This window comes from Onychostoma macrolepis, chromosome 07 (assembly GCF_012432095.1).
Source record: "Onychostoma macrolepis isolate SWU-2019 chromosome 07, ASM1243209v1, whole genome shotgun sequence".
Lineage (NCBI taxonomy): Eukaryota > Metazoa > Chordata > Actinopteri > Cypriniformes > Cyprinidae > Onychostoma > Onychostoma macrolepis.
Genome location: NC_081161.1, coordinates 40,854,094 through 40,873,711, shown reverse-complemented (window position 1 = coordinate 40,873,711; position 19,618 = coordinate 40,854,094). Strand labels below are relative to the sequence as shown.

Genomic DNA, 19,618 nt, shown 5'->3' with positions numbered 1-19,618 from the left:
AAAATAACTGATTTTTCCCAATTTTTCATTTCAATATATTTGAACAAAAATATTAACCACCCAAAATGGTTTTAAACACCGATAATAATAAGAACCATTATTAATAATTGAGCACCAATAATAATTGAATGATTTCTGAAGGATCATGTGACACTGAAGACTGGAGTAATGATGCTGAAAATTCAGCAGTGCATCACAGGAATAAATTGCATTATATATTCAAATATAACACTGTTATTTGAAACTATAATAATATTTCACAATATTTGTGTTTTTACTGTATTTCTTATCAAATAAATGCAGCCTTGATGAGCATTACATACTTTAAAAACATTTTTAAAAATCTTACCGACCCAAAAATTTAGAACAGCAATGTACTTTTGGAAAATAAACATTATTTGAGTACTTTTTTTTTTTAATTACTTTTAATAATCCTAATTATTCAAAACTTTTGACTGGTAGTATACACAGTACTGGAATAACCTTTTGCTACTGAATAGCTGAAGGAAATCAATCAGGATCAATTATATCCATTTTTAAACACAAAGATTTCCTTTAAACGTCCTACTACCCTGCAAAACCACAACTCGATAGCTACACCAACACTGCTGAGCTGAGAAAATGGCTTTAAGGTTTTAAGAATGATTTTTGATTTAATTGATATTAATTTCACACTCTGTTAATACAAATCCTTCCATCACAGGACAGATCACAGTCTAAGATCAATGTGTGTAGTGAACACCCACCAAGGGCAAACGCAAGTAAATAAATCATTTTAGGAATTGCAACATAGTAGCACATGGTTTGAGTCGGAATGACAGTCTAATCTTCACTGATGTAAATTATGCGAGCGACTCAAATCAAAGTCCTATAAACCATCTACAAAAGAAAACATCTGTCCGGACTCTTTCCTGGAAGATTTACCATCAGACGTTTATCTATCATGCCTAAAGGCTGTTTACTCCAGAATGCAATGTGGAGACACATATGTGGAATGTTCCTCACATTAAGCCACCAAAACAAAAATATGAAAAACAAAATCATAATGTGTCTTCATATCTATGTGACAAGAGACAGAAAGGCTCATTTTGTATGTGATGCCGTACGACAAAACAACATCCAAGAGCATTTGCCACACATATCCAGGATAAAATGCTAAATAATCCCATTGTCATGGGGGCTTTTCTAAGAAAAATAATGTAAACGAGAAAGAATACAGATCCTGCGCACTAGTTTTTAAGCTTAACGACAGACTGAGTTCGCATAGTGTCAGAAATTTGAATTCCTCAGGCTTAGTATTAATAAAAATACCTTTTTATGTCTTTTTTTATTCACATGCCATTAGCTGGTATAGCAAAAAGTTAAAGACCTTTTAAACAACTTTATAATAGTTTTGTAAATAGTGTTTTACAAGATACAGCTTTTCATGTGCCATGCTAGAAATATATATTCAAGATAATAACAAAACATTTTTAAATGAATTATATTTTATAAAATGTGAAATAAATTAAATAAACAATTTATTTTCTCCAAAACATATGTGCAACAATTGTCAGCACCAAAAAAAACAACAAAATTTTCATACTGAAGTTCATCAAAGTGATAAGTGGTTCACCATGATGTCCTATTTCACTAGGGCAGGGATTGCAAATTTCTTTGTCAGCTGAACAACTCTAACCTAAAATATTTACTCAAAGTTTCCCCCGAGATTTTAAGATATTAATTCAATAATGACCAACACATTCACACGTTCATGTTAATGATGACATGACATGCACAGTAACGAATAAAATAATTATTTAATATCTTTTTAGTAAGTCTTTTTAGTAATTTTTCTTTTTTTAATTATTTTTTAATACATTTTTACGTTTTTATAAATTTAAAGAACCCTCTGCAGTTGCCTTATAAACCCCAGTTTGAGAAAGCTGGAGAATTTTATATATTACAGAAAATACATAAATAATAATAATAATAATAATAATAGAGTGTTATTTAAGTATCACTGAGATACTATTATAGTTTTTATTAATATTTTGTTTTCACTTTAAATGTAGTTTTAGTAATTTTGTTGTGTTTTTGTCATTTTTAGTAGTTTATATATATTTATATCAATTGAGTTTTTTTTATTTTTTTATGTATTTCAGTTTTAGTTTTTAATTTAAAATGAGAAATTTTGCCTTGACAACTAACTGAAATATAAAATATTTAATTTCAGTTAACATTTATTTAATTTCAGGTATCGAAAATCTTTTTTTCAAGTTTTGATTTTAGATTTAGCTTCAGTTTTAGTTAACTATAATTTACATTTAATCATTTAGCAGATGCTTTTATCCAAAGCGACTTACAAATGAGGACAATGGAAGCAATCAAACCAAAAACAGAGCAATGATATGCAAGTGCTGTGACAAATGCAAGTTGTAAGTTAGCCTAACGCAGTACAAATAGCAAGGTTTTATTTTATATATTACATATATATATATATATATATATATACAGTGAGGAAAATAAGTATTTGAACACCCTGCTATTTTGCAAGTTCTCCCACTTAGAAATCATGGAGGGGTCTGAAATTGTCATCGAGGTGCATGTCCACTGTGAGAGACATAATCTAAAAAAAATCCAGAAATCACAATGTATGATTTTTAACTATTTATTTGTATGATACAGCTGCAAATAAGTATTTGAACACCTGTATATCAGCTAGAATTCTGACCCTCAAAGACCTGTTAGTCTGCCTTTAAAATGTCCACCTCCACTCCATTTATTATCCTAAATTAGATGCACCTGTTTGAGGTCGTTAGCTGCATAAAGACACCTGTCCACCCCATACAATCAGTAAGAATCCAACTACTAACATGGCCAAGACCAAAGAGCTGTCCAAAGACACTAGAGACAAAATTGTACACCTCCACAAGGCTGGAAAGGGCTACGGGAAATTGCCAAGCAGCTTGGTGAAAAAGGTCCACTGTTGGAGCAATCATTAGAAAATGGAAGAAGCTAAACATGACTGTCAATCTCCTCGGACTGGGGCTCCATCTCACCTCGTGGGGTCTCAATGATCCTAAGAAAGGTGAGAAATCAGCCCAGAACTACACGGGAGGAGCTGGTCAATGACCTGAAAAGAGCTGGGACCACCGCTTCCAAGGTTACTGTTGGTAATACACTAAGACGTCATGGTTTGAAATCATGCATGGCACGGAAGGTTCCCCTGCTTAAACCAGCACATGTCCAGGCCCGACTTAAGTTTGCCAATGACCATTTGGATGATCCAGAGGAGTCATGGGAGAAAGTCATGTGGTCAGATGAGACCAAAATAGAACTTTTGGTCATAATTCCACTAAACGTGTTTGGAGGAAGAAGAATGATGAGTACCATCCCAAGAACACCATCCCTACTGTGAAGCATGGGGGTGGTAGCATCATGCTTTGGGGGTGTTTTTCTGCACATGGGACAGGGCGACTGCACTGTATTAAGGAGAGGATGACCGGGGCCATGTATTGCGAGATTTTGGGGAACAACCTCCTTCCCTCAGTTAGAGCATTGAAGATGGGTCGAGGCTGGGTCTTCCAACATGACAATGACCAAGCACACAGCCAGGATAACCAAGGAGTGGCTCTGTAAGAAGCATATCAAGGTTCTGGCGTGGCCTAGCCAGTCTCCAGACCTAAACCCAATAGAGAATCTTTGAGGGAGCTCAAACTCCGTGTTTCTCAGCGACAGGCCAGAAACCTGACTGATCTAGAGAAGATCTGTGTGGAGGAGTGGGCCAAAATCCCTCCTGCAGTGTGTGCAAACCTGGTGAAAAACTACAGGAAACGTTTGACCTCTGTAATTGCAAACAAAGGCTACTGTACCAAATATTAACATTGATTTTCTCAGGTGTTCAAATACTTATTTGCAGCTGTATCATACAAATAAATAGTTAAAAAATCATACATTGTGACTTCTGGATTTTTTTTTTTAGATTATGTCTCTCACAGTGGACATGCACCTACGATGACAATTTCAGACCCCTCCATGATTTCTAAGTGGGAGAACTTGCAAAATAGCAAGGTGTTCAAATACTTATTTTCCTCACTGTATATATATATATAAAATAAAAAAAAGAAAACAAGTAAATAGAACAAAAAAGTATAGAGAACGAAAGTGCTAGAGGGTTATTTTTTTTTTATAATAAATAAAAATAAAACAAGTTGATTGAATAGAAATAGTTAACTATAATAACCCTGTATCAAATCAGGCCATGTTTCTATCACTCTATAACAGCACGCAACATAAAAAACAGACATTTGCTTAAAATAACACATGAAGACACACATCTGCAAGTTCAATACCTCTGTTTGTTCTGCGGCAGAGCTTTGGAGTCCACAGCAAACATCTTTGACACAAAGACGATTACCGGCGCCGTCTCATCAGCCGAACAATCTAGAAATGCTACAGGGGACAAACACACAGAGCAAACAGATTAAAGAAGTCTTATTTAATGCCAGCAACACCAATGTAATTGTACAATTCGGACTTTGAACAATACGGATGGGACACGGTGCGGTCTTTTCATATGAATACGAAATCAAACAAATTTCACACCTAAGCGCCATCAGAAACGACTTTAAAGCGTGATATTACAAACCCTAAGCCAGAATTGAGGAGCGCTCGTCTTTTTAATGCACGAGCTCAAAGAAACCTCAGCCTGAGGCCACACGAAATTAAAAGCATCCTGCTATTTACACAAACTCTTGTCGGAACTGTTTGAAAGCTGGAGAAACAAATGCCCCCTGGCAACTTTTACCACAGACGGCTGCAAAAGTTGTTTAATCAACTACAGGTTCTTCAATGCACTTTAGATTTCACAAACAACCTGCGTATCAAGAACCCACTTTTAGCTCTACCGGGTTCTTGAGCAGCTATATGGTCCTCTGTAGATTAAAAAATATTCTTGATGTTTTATTAAGGGTGTTATATTCTTCAGAACAGCATACTGATTTCTGGGGCCTTTGAAGGAGAAACGCAAAGATGGTTTTCTAAAGAACTAGAGAATAACATGCTCTTTGCGGCACATCTACAATATTTAGAGTAGTACTTAAATTTCACATATGATATGTATTTTTCAAAATATTGTGTAGCTGAAGAGCACTGTATAGACTGTAATTAGGGGAGACATTTATACTGCATACCCTTCTTACTAATGGTTATAACTTTTACAGTGAATAACCCACACAACTTAATCTCTTTAACATGGCAAATGCAATGCAGGGCCCTATGATTTCTGCAATGCAGAAAATGCAAACAAAAATCACAAAATCAAGTCAAAAATGGAATTTACTGTGTAAAGCAGAATGTCAATTTAGCAATATTTCATGAATAAATCTAAGAAATACAAGTTCGATGAAGAAATTATAACAAATATTGTACAGTAGAGTATACTTCTTACAAATAATAATAATAATAATTTATTTAAAAAACAGAAATGTAGGTCTTTACTATAACCTGCCAAAATATGAAAAAAAGTTGAAACTTGAAGAATTATGACAAAAATACACGTACTTCGAGAACTTTGTCAAAAAAAAGAAAGAAAAAAAACGTTCATTTAATTGCATTACTAAATTGTTAGTTTTATAAATTGATTTGATTACCAACATATTTTATAGTAAATTCGTACTTGGCATTATAATTTTTTATATAAAACGTGTACTATAAACCTATATAAATGTCCAGACATGCAAAGGAAAAATAATGTGGTATACTGTAAATCTTAAAATCATACCCCTTTGTAATTTCTGGGTGAAATATTGCCTTCAAAGAAGAAGAACATAACAATAGGCTACCATAATACACTGTAAAATATTATTATTTATTGTGAATAAAACAAAGATCACTGTTTTACAATAAAATACAATTTTCATCTTTATACTTCAAAATTTCTTGTTTAATTTAACGTGTTCCTTGAAAACACATTAACTGAAGAAGAAAACAAAAAAAACATTTTCACGCTACACCAAATTATTTTTTCAGCTTTAAAAAAAAAAAAGCCACATGCCAAATGCGGAGCTATTGAATCCAAACACAGTTCATAGAGCAGTGAGTGGACAGGTGCTGTAGACCTAGAAAGCTTCCAGTGGGCGGAAAGTGCTAGAAAAGGTCTAAGGACGCCATTTTCATGAGAAAAGAGCGCATACGTGCAATACGAGTGTGAGTTTCAAAACGGTGTATTCACAGATGGAGTCTGGAAACGCTGTGTGAAAAACATCCTCTGCTTACAGGTTCTCTGCTGTAGCTGTTAACACACACTCACCCTTTTTTAGCTCCTGCGTTTGCTCGGGCAGAGAGTCGAACCTGCGTGCTCCCACGCTCATCAGCTTTTCCACTCTCTCAGCCGAGATCTCAGCTGGGCTGGGCAGCTTTTCACACACCATTGCTGAGTAGCAGTTCAAGAAAACACACTCCACTGGCACTTTCCACAAATAGGGTACAAAATAGGACCTGAAATGTTTTCTTTTTTAAATAAATGGTCGCCAAGAAAATTGCTTTACTTCAAAAAACGTTGCTTGTCAACCTCAGGATGCAAATTAAAATATTTGATGCTTTCATATTCAATTTATTTATTTGAGGCTTGCAGCCCTGTTAGCAAATTTTGAGATATATGCAAATAATAAAAAATAAAAATATAAACTTGGTTATTATTTTTTATATGTATTTATGTGTGTTTTTTATTTTTAAAATAAAGTCAATCAATAAGATTTTTTTAAATGTTTTGGAAAAAAATTATTTTATGCTCACCAAGGATGAACTTTATTAAAAGGACTATATAAACAATAATTTTGGGAAATATTATAATTTATAATATAATAATAATATATTATTTCAGTCTTCATTGTCACATGGTCCCTCAGAAATCACTCTAATATAATGATTTGAGAAAAGTTTTATTGTTATAACTGTTGTGCTGCTTAGGGTTTTTTTTTTTTTAATGCAAAATGTGTTTTTTTTTTCTTCTTTGTTTCTATTCTTTGATTAATAGAAAGTTCAAAATCAGCATTTATTTGAAATAAAATGTTCTTAATGTCTCTTTACTGTCCTGATTAATTAAAGCTATTAATTAATGTTTTAAAAAATAAATAAAATAATCATACCGATCCCAAACTTTTGAACAGTACAATAAATAAATTAATACATTTTGAAATAAAATTAGGAAAAGTATTAGATTCATGATTTTTTCCCCTTACGATAACTTTGGTAACAGGGTTAAATATTTGACAGATGAAATTATGTCAGAATTGTGGCGCTGTATGATTTCAATTACCGGATAGTCAAGAAGATCAGGACTTGTGAGGTGAGACAGACCAAAATTAAATTAAATTAAACTAGCTACCAGGTTAATTTGACATTAAATAATAGTTTCTCTTACATATCGAGTAGTTCTCACTACTAAAAAGCAAAAGTTTGTGCCTGTAATGCCTTAAAAGTAATGGTTCACCCAACTATGAAAAGTTCCAACTACTTTCCATTCACAAAAAAACAACACACGCAAACATAAAACACCTGCCAAGTGGGCCAAAATTGTACATTTGCGATGTATTTTGAGAATCACTCAATTACATGTTTAGGGGAGCAACTGAGATTTTTCCAAAAGCGTTAATCGCGGTGCCGTGTCACTCCGAGCACCTGTCACCACAGTAATTGCGAGGCGTGTCTGTGTCAATCATATCGGCGCAGAAGGAGCCGTCTAATAACGGTAGCTTGTGTGTGTCCTCCCCGTACATCTGGTGAGATCGCGGCAGGACGGCTGACGGCTGAGGAGGTGGACAACGCCAGTCAAATGCCTAGTGCTGATGTGGCTAACGTCACTGGAGGTTGTGTATAATTAGCAGAGGACTGTGTGCTCTTTGTTTCTAGAGTCAATACTCTGAAATTCAGACTTTTGGACAGTCCAAAACACAGGACCAAGAGGTTAAACCAATCTTTATATGCCAAATGTACTCCCTTCTGCTTTGTTTTACTCATACATTGTCTCTAGGAAGATTTAAAGTTGATCCTACTACAAAGAACAGCTACTTATATTAATTATGAGACTCAAATTACGTCTATATCCAACTACACCACCTGAGAGAAACAATGCCAGAACTCACGTCTACGAAAACTGCTGATAAAATTTACATTATTCATAGGGCTGATATCTCTAATCTATTTGTCTCCTTTCTTCCCCAGTTTATCAGAGACAGTTATAGATGCAAGAAAGTATGGACCAATTATAGTTCATTATGTAAATCAATGCAAGAACACCAATGCAGTGATTACACGTTAATGATGTCAAAACAACGCTGTAAATTCTAATATTACATTTCTTAAAAAGTTACAATTTTATAAACGCCAAAATAGACTAAAAATTATAAACAAAGACTAATAATTACCTAAGAAATTAATACTTTTATTCAGCAAGGATGCGTTAAATTAATCAAAAGTGACAGTAAAGACTTTTAGATTGGATTTTAGATTTAGATCAACACAGTTTCCACAAAATTATTAAGCAGCATAACTGTTTTCAACATTGATGATGATAAAAAAAATGTTTCTTGAGCAGCAAATCAGCATATTATAATATGGAGTAATGATGCTGCTGAAAATTCTATTTATTCCATAAAAGAAAAAAAAAAAGCAAACAACATTTTAAAATTAAATTAAAAAAAAAAAAAAAACTTGCCAATCCCAAACTTTTGAATGCTAGTGTTTGTGTAGTAAAGGATACAGAGCACGGCTTGAGACACAGGAAGCCACTGGCTGCAGATGGCACTGAGGAGCACTTTGGGGTCGGAGTGTCTCAGGTCACGAGACATGACCTGTAACCCCAGAGAGGTCACCATCTTCTCCACCTTTTCTTTGTCCCTGGAAAAAGTATAAACGAAATGTAAAAGAAACTGGAAATACACATTTAAAGTGACTTTTTTCATTTTGAATTAAAAAATAAAATATGTTGATGATTTATGCACAGTTAGACCGAAATTATGCATTCAGAAGTAATGAGTGGAAATGTTTATTTCAAGTTTTATTTCATGACTGAACATTGTACACCAAGTTTAAGTAATTTTGTTGTCTGCTTTTGTTATTTATATTTTAGTTTTAGTTTTTTATTTCTATTTTGCTTTAATTCAAAATTAAAATTTTAGTACTTTTTCATATTTTTGCATTTTGCACACAAACTTACACTTATTTCTGTTACTTGCCAAGAAAATAATTGTAGTTTAAGTTGTAGTAATTTTGTTAATCGTTACATTTCAATTTGGCTTTAGTACATCAACTTATTTTATTTTAGTTTGTTTTTATCTTTTGTTTAAGCTTTTCAAGTTACTTTTTTTTTTTTTTTACCTTTTTTTATTTCAGCTTTTATTGTTATGTTAATTAATGAAAACTATTTTTAATATAAATCAAATCATGAGTTGATGTCAATTTCTCATTTGTACTGACAAATATATAGGAAGTTACCTTCTAGTGACCACAGCATCATACATACTCCAGATATTATCCAGGACAAGCTGCACAAACAGAGGTTTCTTTCCTTTGGACTGTGAAGACAAAGAAAGACAAAGAGTAAATGAGCATGATGTCCATTAGACAGTATAAGGAAAAGAGAATGCACCATACACAAATACACAAATTAAGCCAGCATGTAAAGGACCCAGGTACTATAAGGACTCATTAGTTGCTTTTAAGATTTGGAGCCATAATAAACTCTTCACTAACATATGAGCTCAAATGAGTTTAAAGGCTTAAGTTAGGCTCGACTCGGTCAGTCCTGCAAATCAATGTTGCCGTTTGGAGGTCATGTCGCCCTGCATAACCAACTCTGTCTGAATGAGATCTGTCTGCCAGAGTGGAATAATGGCAGTGATTGATCAGTCTAGGATGAAGCCTTTTTTTTTTTTTTTTTTGTGTTGTACGTCTGGCGAGCCGAATCATCTGGTAACTGCAGACCGAGGCATAGATCTTCAAAGGATTCATTATTCAGATCCTCGTCCTGCATTACTGTAAACATCTTTGACAAGAGGGTTCTTATTAACCAATGCACAAAATATCCTCATATTGTTTATGGGACAATGACAAATGAACTTCAGAATACACATTTTTTCAAAAACTTTTCACGTTGAATTTAAGACACTCATGCTTTAAATGTGGTCACTGCTCACAAATGTACTGCAAAGAGGATCAATAAGTTAAACCAATATTTATCTGTAAAGCCTAATTGTTTTACCCAAACATAGTGTTATTAACTTTAGGTTTCGGGCAAGTTTGGGTTTTATGCTTTGGCTCTGCATAATGCTGTGTTAGAGAGTCTTTACAGTACAAATGTGCTTACCAATGATGAAACGATAAAAAAAGGGCCAAATCACAATACGCAAATAAAAGCAAAAAAGACCACAAAAGAACTTTCTATCAAGGTCAGTGACTGATTTTCAAAATGTAAAAAGTTTTAATTTCCTAAAAAAGTTATTTTAAATTGTAATATTATTTCACAATAATACTATATTTTTGCTCAAATAAATGCAGCTTTGGTGAGCATAAGAAACTATTATCAAAAGCATTCAAAAAAAAAATCTCACCGACCCCAAACTTTTGAACAGCAATGTGCTTTTTTTCAGCATTTTATTAATGCATTTTAATTCAGAAATATAAAAAAAGTCCTTCACAGAAGTGTAGAGTCCAAATCACTGTCTGTATAATTTTCATGTTTTATAATAATAGATCCAAATACAAAATATGGGAGTCACATTATTGACCTTTATAACACCATATCCAGGTCTGCTTAGTTTGGATCATTTGTTCATGGGAAGGAAGAGGATGTTCCAGACTAATGTGTGCGTGTGTGTATGTAATCTCTAGTTATTAAGGTGAGGTTTCAGTGAGGGAACTGACGTCCATTAGCATAACTACGGCATATTCGAATGCCCTAAATGGCACTACAAACCCAGAACATCTAATGGAGGGTCTCTGCTGTCACATCACTCCTGTAGCTCTGTCAGCCCACTTCCTGTCAGTCTCTCAAAGGGGAACAGCAGATAGATGCGGCTGCTTCAACATTTCCAAAGATAGTCAAACCGAGTATGTAAATGTGACACACTCTATTGAAAGTTGCAGCTCTTTCAGCATGTAATGCACCACAACACAGATCTTTTCAAAAGGTTTTTGCAGGCTTTATGAAGCTAAATTTAAGACTTTAAGACAATTTTGAGATAAATTAAAGAAAATGCAAGTAATACATTAAAGGGAAAACAATACGTCAATATATTCTCTAAATGTAAACGTCTAGGGCAGAAGACAATGAGTAAAAGCAACAGTTGTACAACTTCCAACAGATCTCCATTGCTTTTTTAAAAATAGCTCAATTAGAATTACTATTACTGTACTTTCAGATCACACTGCAAAAACATGATGTTCTTTCTCAGTATTTTTGTCTTGTTTTCCAGTGCAAACGTCTAAAGATTATTAAATCACTGAGAAGCAAAATGTCATAAAAAGTCTTGTTTTCTGTGAAACTGATCAAAATGAAGCGAGTTTATGATTAAAACAAAAACAAATCTGTCGAAAGGGTCAGAAAAATCAACTCAATCCAAAGGAAAAATAAATGTTCATAACACATTGAAAGGTATTTGTTCTTGTTTTAAGCACAAACTCACATCATTTAATGTGATGTTTAATTCCTCAGAAAACAAAACTTTTACTATTTCCATTTTGAATCTCAAGTAAATATATCTTATGTTTAGATGTGTTAGATATTTGAACTGGAACATGAGACAAAAATACTGATGAAGATATTTATTTTTTTGCATGCCATCATTTTATGAATTTAAGACTTCCTGCTCCAATGTAGGAAGTTTTAAGCCTTAATTTGAGGAAGGGCAAATTAAGACTTTTTAGGACCAGCATAAACACTGTTTTCTTAATATGAAACACATAAAATATATTTTCTCGGGTGAAAAACACCATGACCGCATTGAAAACCCATACTGTGGTGTAACCATGGCATCAGTTTACAGATAACTTCACTATTATGTGGTTTATATATGGCATTATAAAGCATACCAATGTATTACCATGGTACAAGTACATGAATCATGTTCAGATGTAAGGTAAGTGTAAGATAGTACCTGAGCTCCCTTCATGATTTTTTTGGCTTTGGCATTGAGGTAGAAATCGCCCCACAGGGTCTTGAGCAGAACAGAGGAGCTGATGCCCATTTTCTGACTGTACATCTCTGCAAACTGATGAATGCTGTCAGAGAATTAGAAAAAATACAACTCAGCATCATTATTTGCACTTGTCATTTGTTATTTATTTTATTACATCCCATTAATTTGCAAGAATGCAGTTCAAAGAGGTCTGTGATTTCAACAACGTCTCTAATCTATGACAGCTGTAAGATCACTGCATAATTAACACGTAACTAAATTTAACAGAATATTCACAGCTGCAATGTTAAACATCACACTGTTTTACAGAGTCATATTCAGTAAGATATCATTAGCCTTCAGCTTCAAAAACATATTTCCGTCAGAGCCGTAGAGCAGTGATTAGAGTGCATGTGCATGAAAACATATCGGACAACCAGCTGACACAAGTCCTGGTCTGCATCGTATAATATATATATATATATATATATATATATATATACACATAATAGATACACCAGGGATTCCTTAACTTCTTCTGTCAGCCAAACCCATTTGACCTAAAATACTTACCTAAATAAATAAGTAGCCCATGAGATTTTAAGTTAAACAACACTTTCACATGTTCACGGTTCTCTGACGTCGATTAATGTTCACATGGCATTTAGCTAAACACATAACATAATAAAAAATATTGCTTTATTTTGATATATTTTATGTTAAAATTATTCATTTTAATTTTACATTTTTATGATTTCATTAATAACCCAGTTCCTTCTGTATATAAAAAATATACACATATGTATGTATAATTAACATTTATGTTGATTTAACATGAATAAATGTAAAGGAAACAAATTATGAATGCAATTTATATTAGTCTACAGAGCATGTAATAGATCTTAAATCATCCATCCAAGATGCAAACATTAACTAACAATGAGCAATACTTTTGTTACAGTATTTATTCATCTTTGTGAGCATTAGTTAATAATAATACAACTCTTCATTGTTAGTTCATGCTAGCTTAGATACATTAAATACTATTAACAAATACAACTTTTGATTTTAATAATGTATTAGTAAATATTGAAATTAAAATGAAATAAAATCATTGTAAGTTCATGATAAATAATGTTACGACTCTGAAGCTTAAGTTTATACCTCCTCTTGGTTTAGAGGTCCATGTTTGACTTCTAACTAGGCCACTTTTTTCTGGTCTACATAAAAAGCACCCTTAGACTCTCGTATTTCTGCTTGAGAGATTGATGCATCACATTTGCATCAGTTCAGCACAACTTAATGACATCTAGAAATCACAAAACAAGGCCTCCTTACGGTAATGGACTGAAACAAGTCTTTCTAGGCCATATGCTAATATACCCTCTATGAGAATTCATCTTAAAGGCAAATGAAAAGATGTATGGAGCACTTTAGTCACATTACACTTTCTGTATGGAAAAGTGCAGCTCATACATTTTGTCTAACATCATATTTTGTGTTTCACTCAAGTAACAACATGATAAAGGAAAAAGAATGACATGAGAGTGAGTAAATGATGTCCAACTTTTTGGCTGACCTATTCTTTTAATCTAAAACTGCAAAAAGGTACTTGAGTATGGAGTGCTTTTATAATATAAAACATGCTGAAAGTAATGAGCTCACCAGAGGAGTGCTGTGTTCGGTTTGGTCAGCTTTTAGAAATATACACCTACACCAGTCGTATTAGTACTTTACTTTAGCCCTTATTTCAAGTATCTAAAACCACCATTACGTAACAGCACAAAAATGTGCAATACATTATAAGGGTGGGGAGTCCTGATGTTGAAATCCAGTATAGTATTGCCATCTTGTGAGCCATCGTAAGTACTACAACCACTGGCAAGATGTAAAGGGTGAAAACCAACCATGTATGCTTTTGATAAAATATTCTGACAAATTCATTTTTAAAAATTTGAAAGCGCCCTCAGTTTGAGAAAGCGCAAGATGTACCTGAAGCCCCAGCCATCTATAGCGCTGGCAAACACCACATTTCCGCGGTCAGGACTGAAGTAGAGGTCAGAGTCATCGGTTTCTTCTAAACCTGCGCTCCAGTCGTACACCTGATCTACGCTGCCGTTCTCTGTACAGCTGCTCTGAGCTTCTGCGTCCTTCTCCGCTCGCTCCTCCAGGACTTTAGAGGTGAATAACGTGCCAGTAACTGCATTCACCTACAGAACAGGCAGAGACCTGTTTTAGAGAACTTCATTTTTGTCCAGTAACATGGTACAGAGACAAGTCAAATGGTCATATCACCAAAAAAGATTACATTTCCTTGATCTTTGGACTATGAAAAAAAAAGAGTAACTTGATAAGCCAAAACATCCTCAGTCAAAAAAAAACTAACAAAACTGCAAAATGCTTTTGAAAAAAATCCCTTATCTCCACCAAGGCTGAATTTATTTGGTCAAAAATACAGTAAAGATATCGTAAAATAATATTGTGACATGGTATTACCATTTAAAATTATTATATGTATTAATTGGTGTTAATTGTTATTATTATACTTATTAACTTATTATTAAACATTATTAATTAATCATATTTTTAAATCTTATTTATTTATATAATACTAAAGAAGATTGCTAATCCTTTGGAAATCATTCTAATATGCTGATTTCCTGCTCAAGGAATAGAAAATGTTACTTATTATAAATGTGTTGAAAACAATATTTTTGTGGAAACCAGATACAGTGATAAATAGTGAGTTCAAAATAACAGCATTTATTTAACATAATATATGTAACCCTGGACCACAAAACCAGTCTTAAGTCGCGGGGGTATATTTGTAGCAATAGACAAAAATACATTGTATGGATCAAAATTATCCATTTTTCTTTTATGCCAAAAATCATTAGGATATTAAGTAAAGATCATGTTCCGTGAAGATTTTTTGTAAATTTCTTACGGCAAATGTATCAAAATGTAATTTTTGATTAGTAATATGCATTGCTAAGAACTTCATTTGGACAACTTTACAGGCGATTTTCTCAATATTTAGATTTTTTTGCTCCCTCAGATTCCAGATTTTCAAATAGTTGTATCTCGGCCAAATATTGTCCGATCCTAACAAACCATACATCAATGGAAAGCATATTTATTCAGCTTTCAGATGATGTATATATCTCAATTTTACACTTGAGATTGGTTTTGTCGTCCAGGGTCATATATTATAATATATTTTTTGAAACAATTTATACATCTTTTTACTGTCACTTTTGATCAATTTAATGTGTTTTTGCTAAATAAAATGTATCAATTTATTTAACAAAAAATCTTACTGACCCCAATACTGATGATATATAAATGATATCAAAAAAGTATATAAAAAATTAAATATCTAAACATTTCCTAAAGTATACATTTTATTCAGTATAAGACCTACAAAAAAAAAAAAACATGACTTGGCTTGACTTTCACACACAAAATGCATTTCAAAATCCCTATTTGTAATAATTGATAATTTATTTGTAACAGCTTCAGCCGTGTTTTGGAGCTCTGACTCACCTGCTCTAGTAATTTCTGCAGGTGAGTGTACGTCTCCTGTGACGTGAGTTTCAGCTCCACGATCAGCCGGTCGATTTTGTTGATGACAAGAACAGGACGGATATTCTCCAGCCAAGCTTGTCGTAGAACGACTTGTGTCTAAAGTAGAAAAAAAAGAGATGTTGTAGAGGTTTAAGAACAGAACCATCATCGACCGCACAAGCATAGCTGTCAAGTAGATTCAGAATGTTTACTAAAAATCTAAATATGATCTAAATACTATCATTGTGATTAATGATGCTTTTCATGAACATTCATGAAGTCTGGCGAACACCGAGTAAAAAAACAAATCAATTCACTGGAATGCAAACGAAGGGCTCTTCGAAATGCAAACGAACAAATTCTAATGTTGTGAATTTTAACGAGATGCCATTTGATTACCTTTATTTTTACATTAAATTAAAACTTTAGGAAATGTAATGATCAAATAAAAGGTGCGTAACAGTAACTGCAATTCTTAAAGTGTGTAATTTCTACACATTAATACTTTGAAACACTGCAATATAGAGAAACCTGTATATGAAAACACACTCAAGTGACGGATGATACCTGCGGACACACTCCCTCCACAGCATCAACAACAACAATGGCCCCATCACACAGTCTGACAGCAGTGGACACCTCCGAGGAGAAGTCCACATGACCGGGAGAGTCGATCAGATTAATGAGGTACTCGTTTCCTCCTGCAATGACAAGTTCTTACCCGTGAGTTACAGCAGTACATAGTGCTGAATCAGTAAAACTACAGACCGCAATGGCCATTACCTGTTGAATAATGTAATGAAATAGCACTGGACTTCATAGTGATTCCTCTGATCTGCTCGTCCTCCCTGCTGTCCAGATATCTCAGCTACAGGAACAGACAGAAAACAGCATTTCAGATCACACTGAGAGAGAGGACATGTTAGGAGTGTACGATATCGAAAAAAAAAAAAAAGATTTTCATATAAGTTTAAATTGATTTTTACCTTTTATGGGCAATTTTACCTTTAATAAAGTCTTTTTTTTTTTCTAAAAGTGTGCATATTTTGAGTCAAATTGTTACATTTAATCAGTCAATTAGAATAATAAGACATTTAGGCTGTTACCAAACAAATGAAACCAGTATCAACAAAATTAATCTTTGCAGAAGTTGAATCTGAATGGCATTTAGATGTATTTACACACTGTTTAATGCAGCTCACAGGGACATGGAGTGCTTTAACCTGCAGTTACAAATGCATAATGTTTTGATATTTTAAACATAAAACATTGAATACTGATATTTGAAATTATGTTTAATGAAATTTAATTTCATTTTAATTTAAATGAAAACATACTTTGAATGTGAAATTAAAACCGCCAGTAGGTGGCAGCAAGTCACTGTTAATAAGTGAGTCATGAACCGATTCATTCAAACGGTTGATTCATTCAGGAACGAAACACTGTCATGTTGCTCAGAGACGCAAAACAGTGCTGTAGCTGTTTGGAATAATTTTTTTGTTTTGCGAAATGGAGCAAAAACAGGCAATATGGTGTCTAAAACGTACGTCTCTTAATATTAACTTATTGTTTATTGAACTGTTGTATAAAGTCAATATCACATTTGTAATCAAGTTTATTTTTGAAGAAAAATCGGCAATCTTCGTGTGATATTAACTATATGAAATGATATATACAGTATAATATATATATATATATACCGTATTGTCCCGAATATAAGACGACCCTGATTATAAGACGACCCCCCTTTTTCCAGATGTACCTGTTGGAAAAAGGCTTTTTGAAAACCAAATCTTGTTTTTTTTTTTTTTTATATCTCTCTCTGTAAAACACATTTATTAAATTATTTTCATATTGCATATTTTTCCAATTCTAATTTTTGTTTTGAAAGTATGGTAAATACTGGTAAAATGTACCAACAATGACATTGGAACATTTTGATATACCATTGAAATAACAGGTAGCCCATCTGAATTATATAACAATTAGGCTATCAATCTCATAGTAGCCTACAAAAATGTTATTATCAGTAGACGTGAAATCTTATTGTAGTCTTCAAATCTGGGTACTGTCTTATTTTTTAAAATCACTTACAGAGGAAGTTTGGTCCCATCAGGCTAACATGACAGTCACGATCATGCTGCTGTAAGCTTTTCTTTTGTTTTCATTCGCGATCTTTACAACACACATTACATATTTCATGGCACACTCGTTTTATGCGTTTTGGCGCCACCTATTGTTGTGGGTGTATTATTGACATGTCAAAGTCTAGACCCTGAATATAAGACGGACACGTTTTTCAGATGTATTTCAAGGAAAAACATCGCCTTATATTCGGTCAATACGGTATATATATATATATATATATATATATATATATATATATATATATATATATATATATATATATATATATATATATATATATATATATATACACACACAGTGGGGCAAAAAGTATTTAGTCAGCCACCAATTGTGCAAGTTCTCCCACTTAAAAAGATGAGAGGCCTGTAATTTTCATCATAGGTATACCTCAACTATGAGAGACAAAATGAGAAAAAAAAAAAAGAATTAATTGGTAAATTCCTCGGTAAAATAAGTATTTGGTCACCTACAAACAAGCAAGATTTCTGGCTCTCACAGACCTGTAACAACTTCTTTAAGAGGCTCCTCTGTCCTCCACTCGTTACCTGCATTAATGGCATCTGTTTGAACTTGTTATCAGTATAAAAGACACCTGTTCACAACCTCAAATAGTCCAACTCCAAACTCCACCATGGCCAAGACCAAAGAGCTGTCAAAGGACACCAGAAAAAAAAATTGTAGACCTGCACCAGGCTGGGAAGACTGAATCTGCAATAAGTAAGCAGCTTGGTGTGAAGAAATCAACTGTGGGAGCAATTATTAGAAAATGGAAGACATACAAGACCACTGATAATCTCCCTCGATCTGGGGCTCCACACAAGATCTCACCCCGTGGGGTCAAAATGATCACAAGAACTGTGAGCAAAAATCCCAGAACCACACGGGGGGACCTAGTGAATGACCTGCAGAGAGCTGGGACCAAAGTAACAAAGGCTACCATCAGTAACACACTGCGCCGCCAGGACTCAAATCCTGCAGTGCCAGGCGTGTCCCCTGCTTAAGCCAGTACATGGCCGGCCCGTCTGAAGTTTGCTAGAGAGCATTTGGATGATCCAGAAGAGGATTGGGAGAATGTCATATGGTCAGATGAAACCAAAATAGAACTTTTGGTAAAAACTCAACTTGTCGTGTTTGGAGGAGAAAGAATGCTGAGTTGCATCCAAAGAACACCATACCTACTGTGAAGCATGGGGTGGAAACATCATGCTTTGGGGCTGTTTTTCTGCAAAGGGACCAGGACGACTGATCCGTGTAAACGAAAGAATGAATGGGGCCATGTATCGTGAGATTTTGAGTGAAAACCTCCTTCCATCAGTAAGGGCATTGAAGATGAAACGTGGCTGGGTCTTTCAGCATGACAATGATCCCAAACACACCGCCTGGCAACGAAGGAGTGGCTTCGTAAGAAGCATTTCAAGGTCCTGGAGTGGCCTAGCCAGTCTCCAGATCTCAACCCCATCGAAAATCTTTGGAGGAGTTGAAAGTCCGTGTTGCCCAGCAACAGCCCCAAAACATTACTGCTCTAGAGGAGATCTGCATGGAGGAATGGGCCAAAATACCAGCAACAGTGTGTGAAAACCTTGTGAAGACTTACAGAAAACGTTTGACCTCTGTCATTGCCAACAAAGGGTATATAACAAAGTATTGAGATGAAATTTTGTTATTGACCAAATACTTATTTTTGTCTCTCATAGTTGAGGTATACCTATGATGAAAATTACAGGCCTCTCTCATCTTTTTAAGTG

The 19,618-nt window shown here is 34.0% G+C and overlaps 1 protein-coding gene across 2 annotated transcripts in view; it reads right to left on the bottom strand.

Annotated features, from left to right (window-relative positions):
* Positions 1-19,618, bottom strand: part of efl1 (elongation factor like GTPase 1) — a 115,780-nt gene that overhangs the window by 93,847 nt on the left and 2,315 nt on the right. For both annotated transcript variants that reach the window (XM_058780364.1, XM_058780365.1), the window contains exons 4-12: positions 16,509-16,593; positions 16,293-16,426; positions 15,705-15,842; positions 14,151-14,368; positions 12,138-12,261; positions 9,478-9,557; positions 8,744-8,880; positions 6,293-6,415; positions 4,335-4,434 (exon numbers count right to left, since the gene is read on the bottom strand). In XM_058780364.1, the coding sequence (XP_058636347.1) occupies positions 4,335-4,434; positions 6,293-6,415; positions 8,744-8,880; positions 9,478-9,557; positions 12,138-12,261; positions 14,151-14,368; positions 15,705-15,842; positions 16,293-16,426; positions 16,509-16,593 (1,139 nt within the window). The remainder of the gene's footprint in view (positions 1-4,334; positions 4,435-6,292; positions 6,416-8,743; positions 8,881-9,477; positions 9,558-12,137; positions 12,262-14,150; positions 14,369-15,704; positions 15,843-16,292; positions 16,427-16,508; positions 16,594-19,618) is intronic.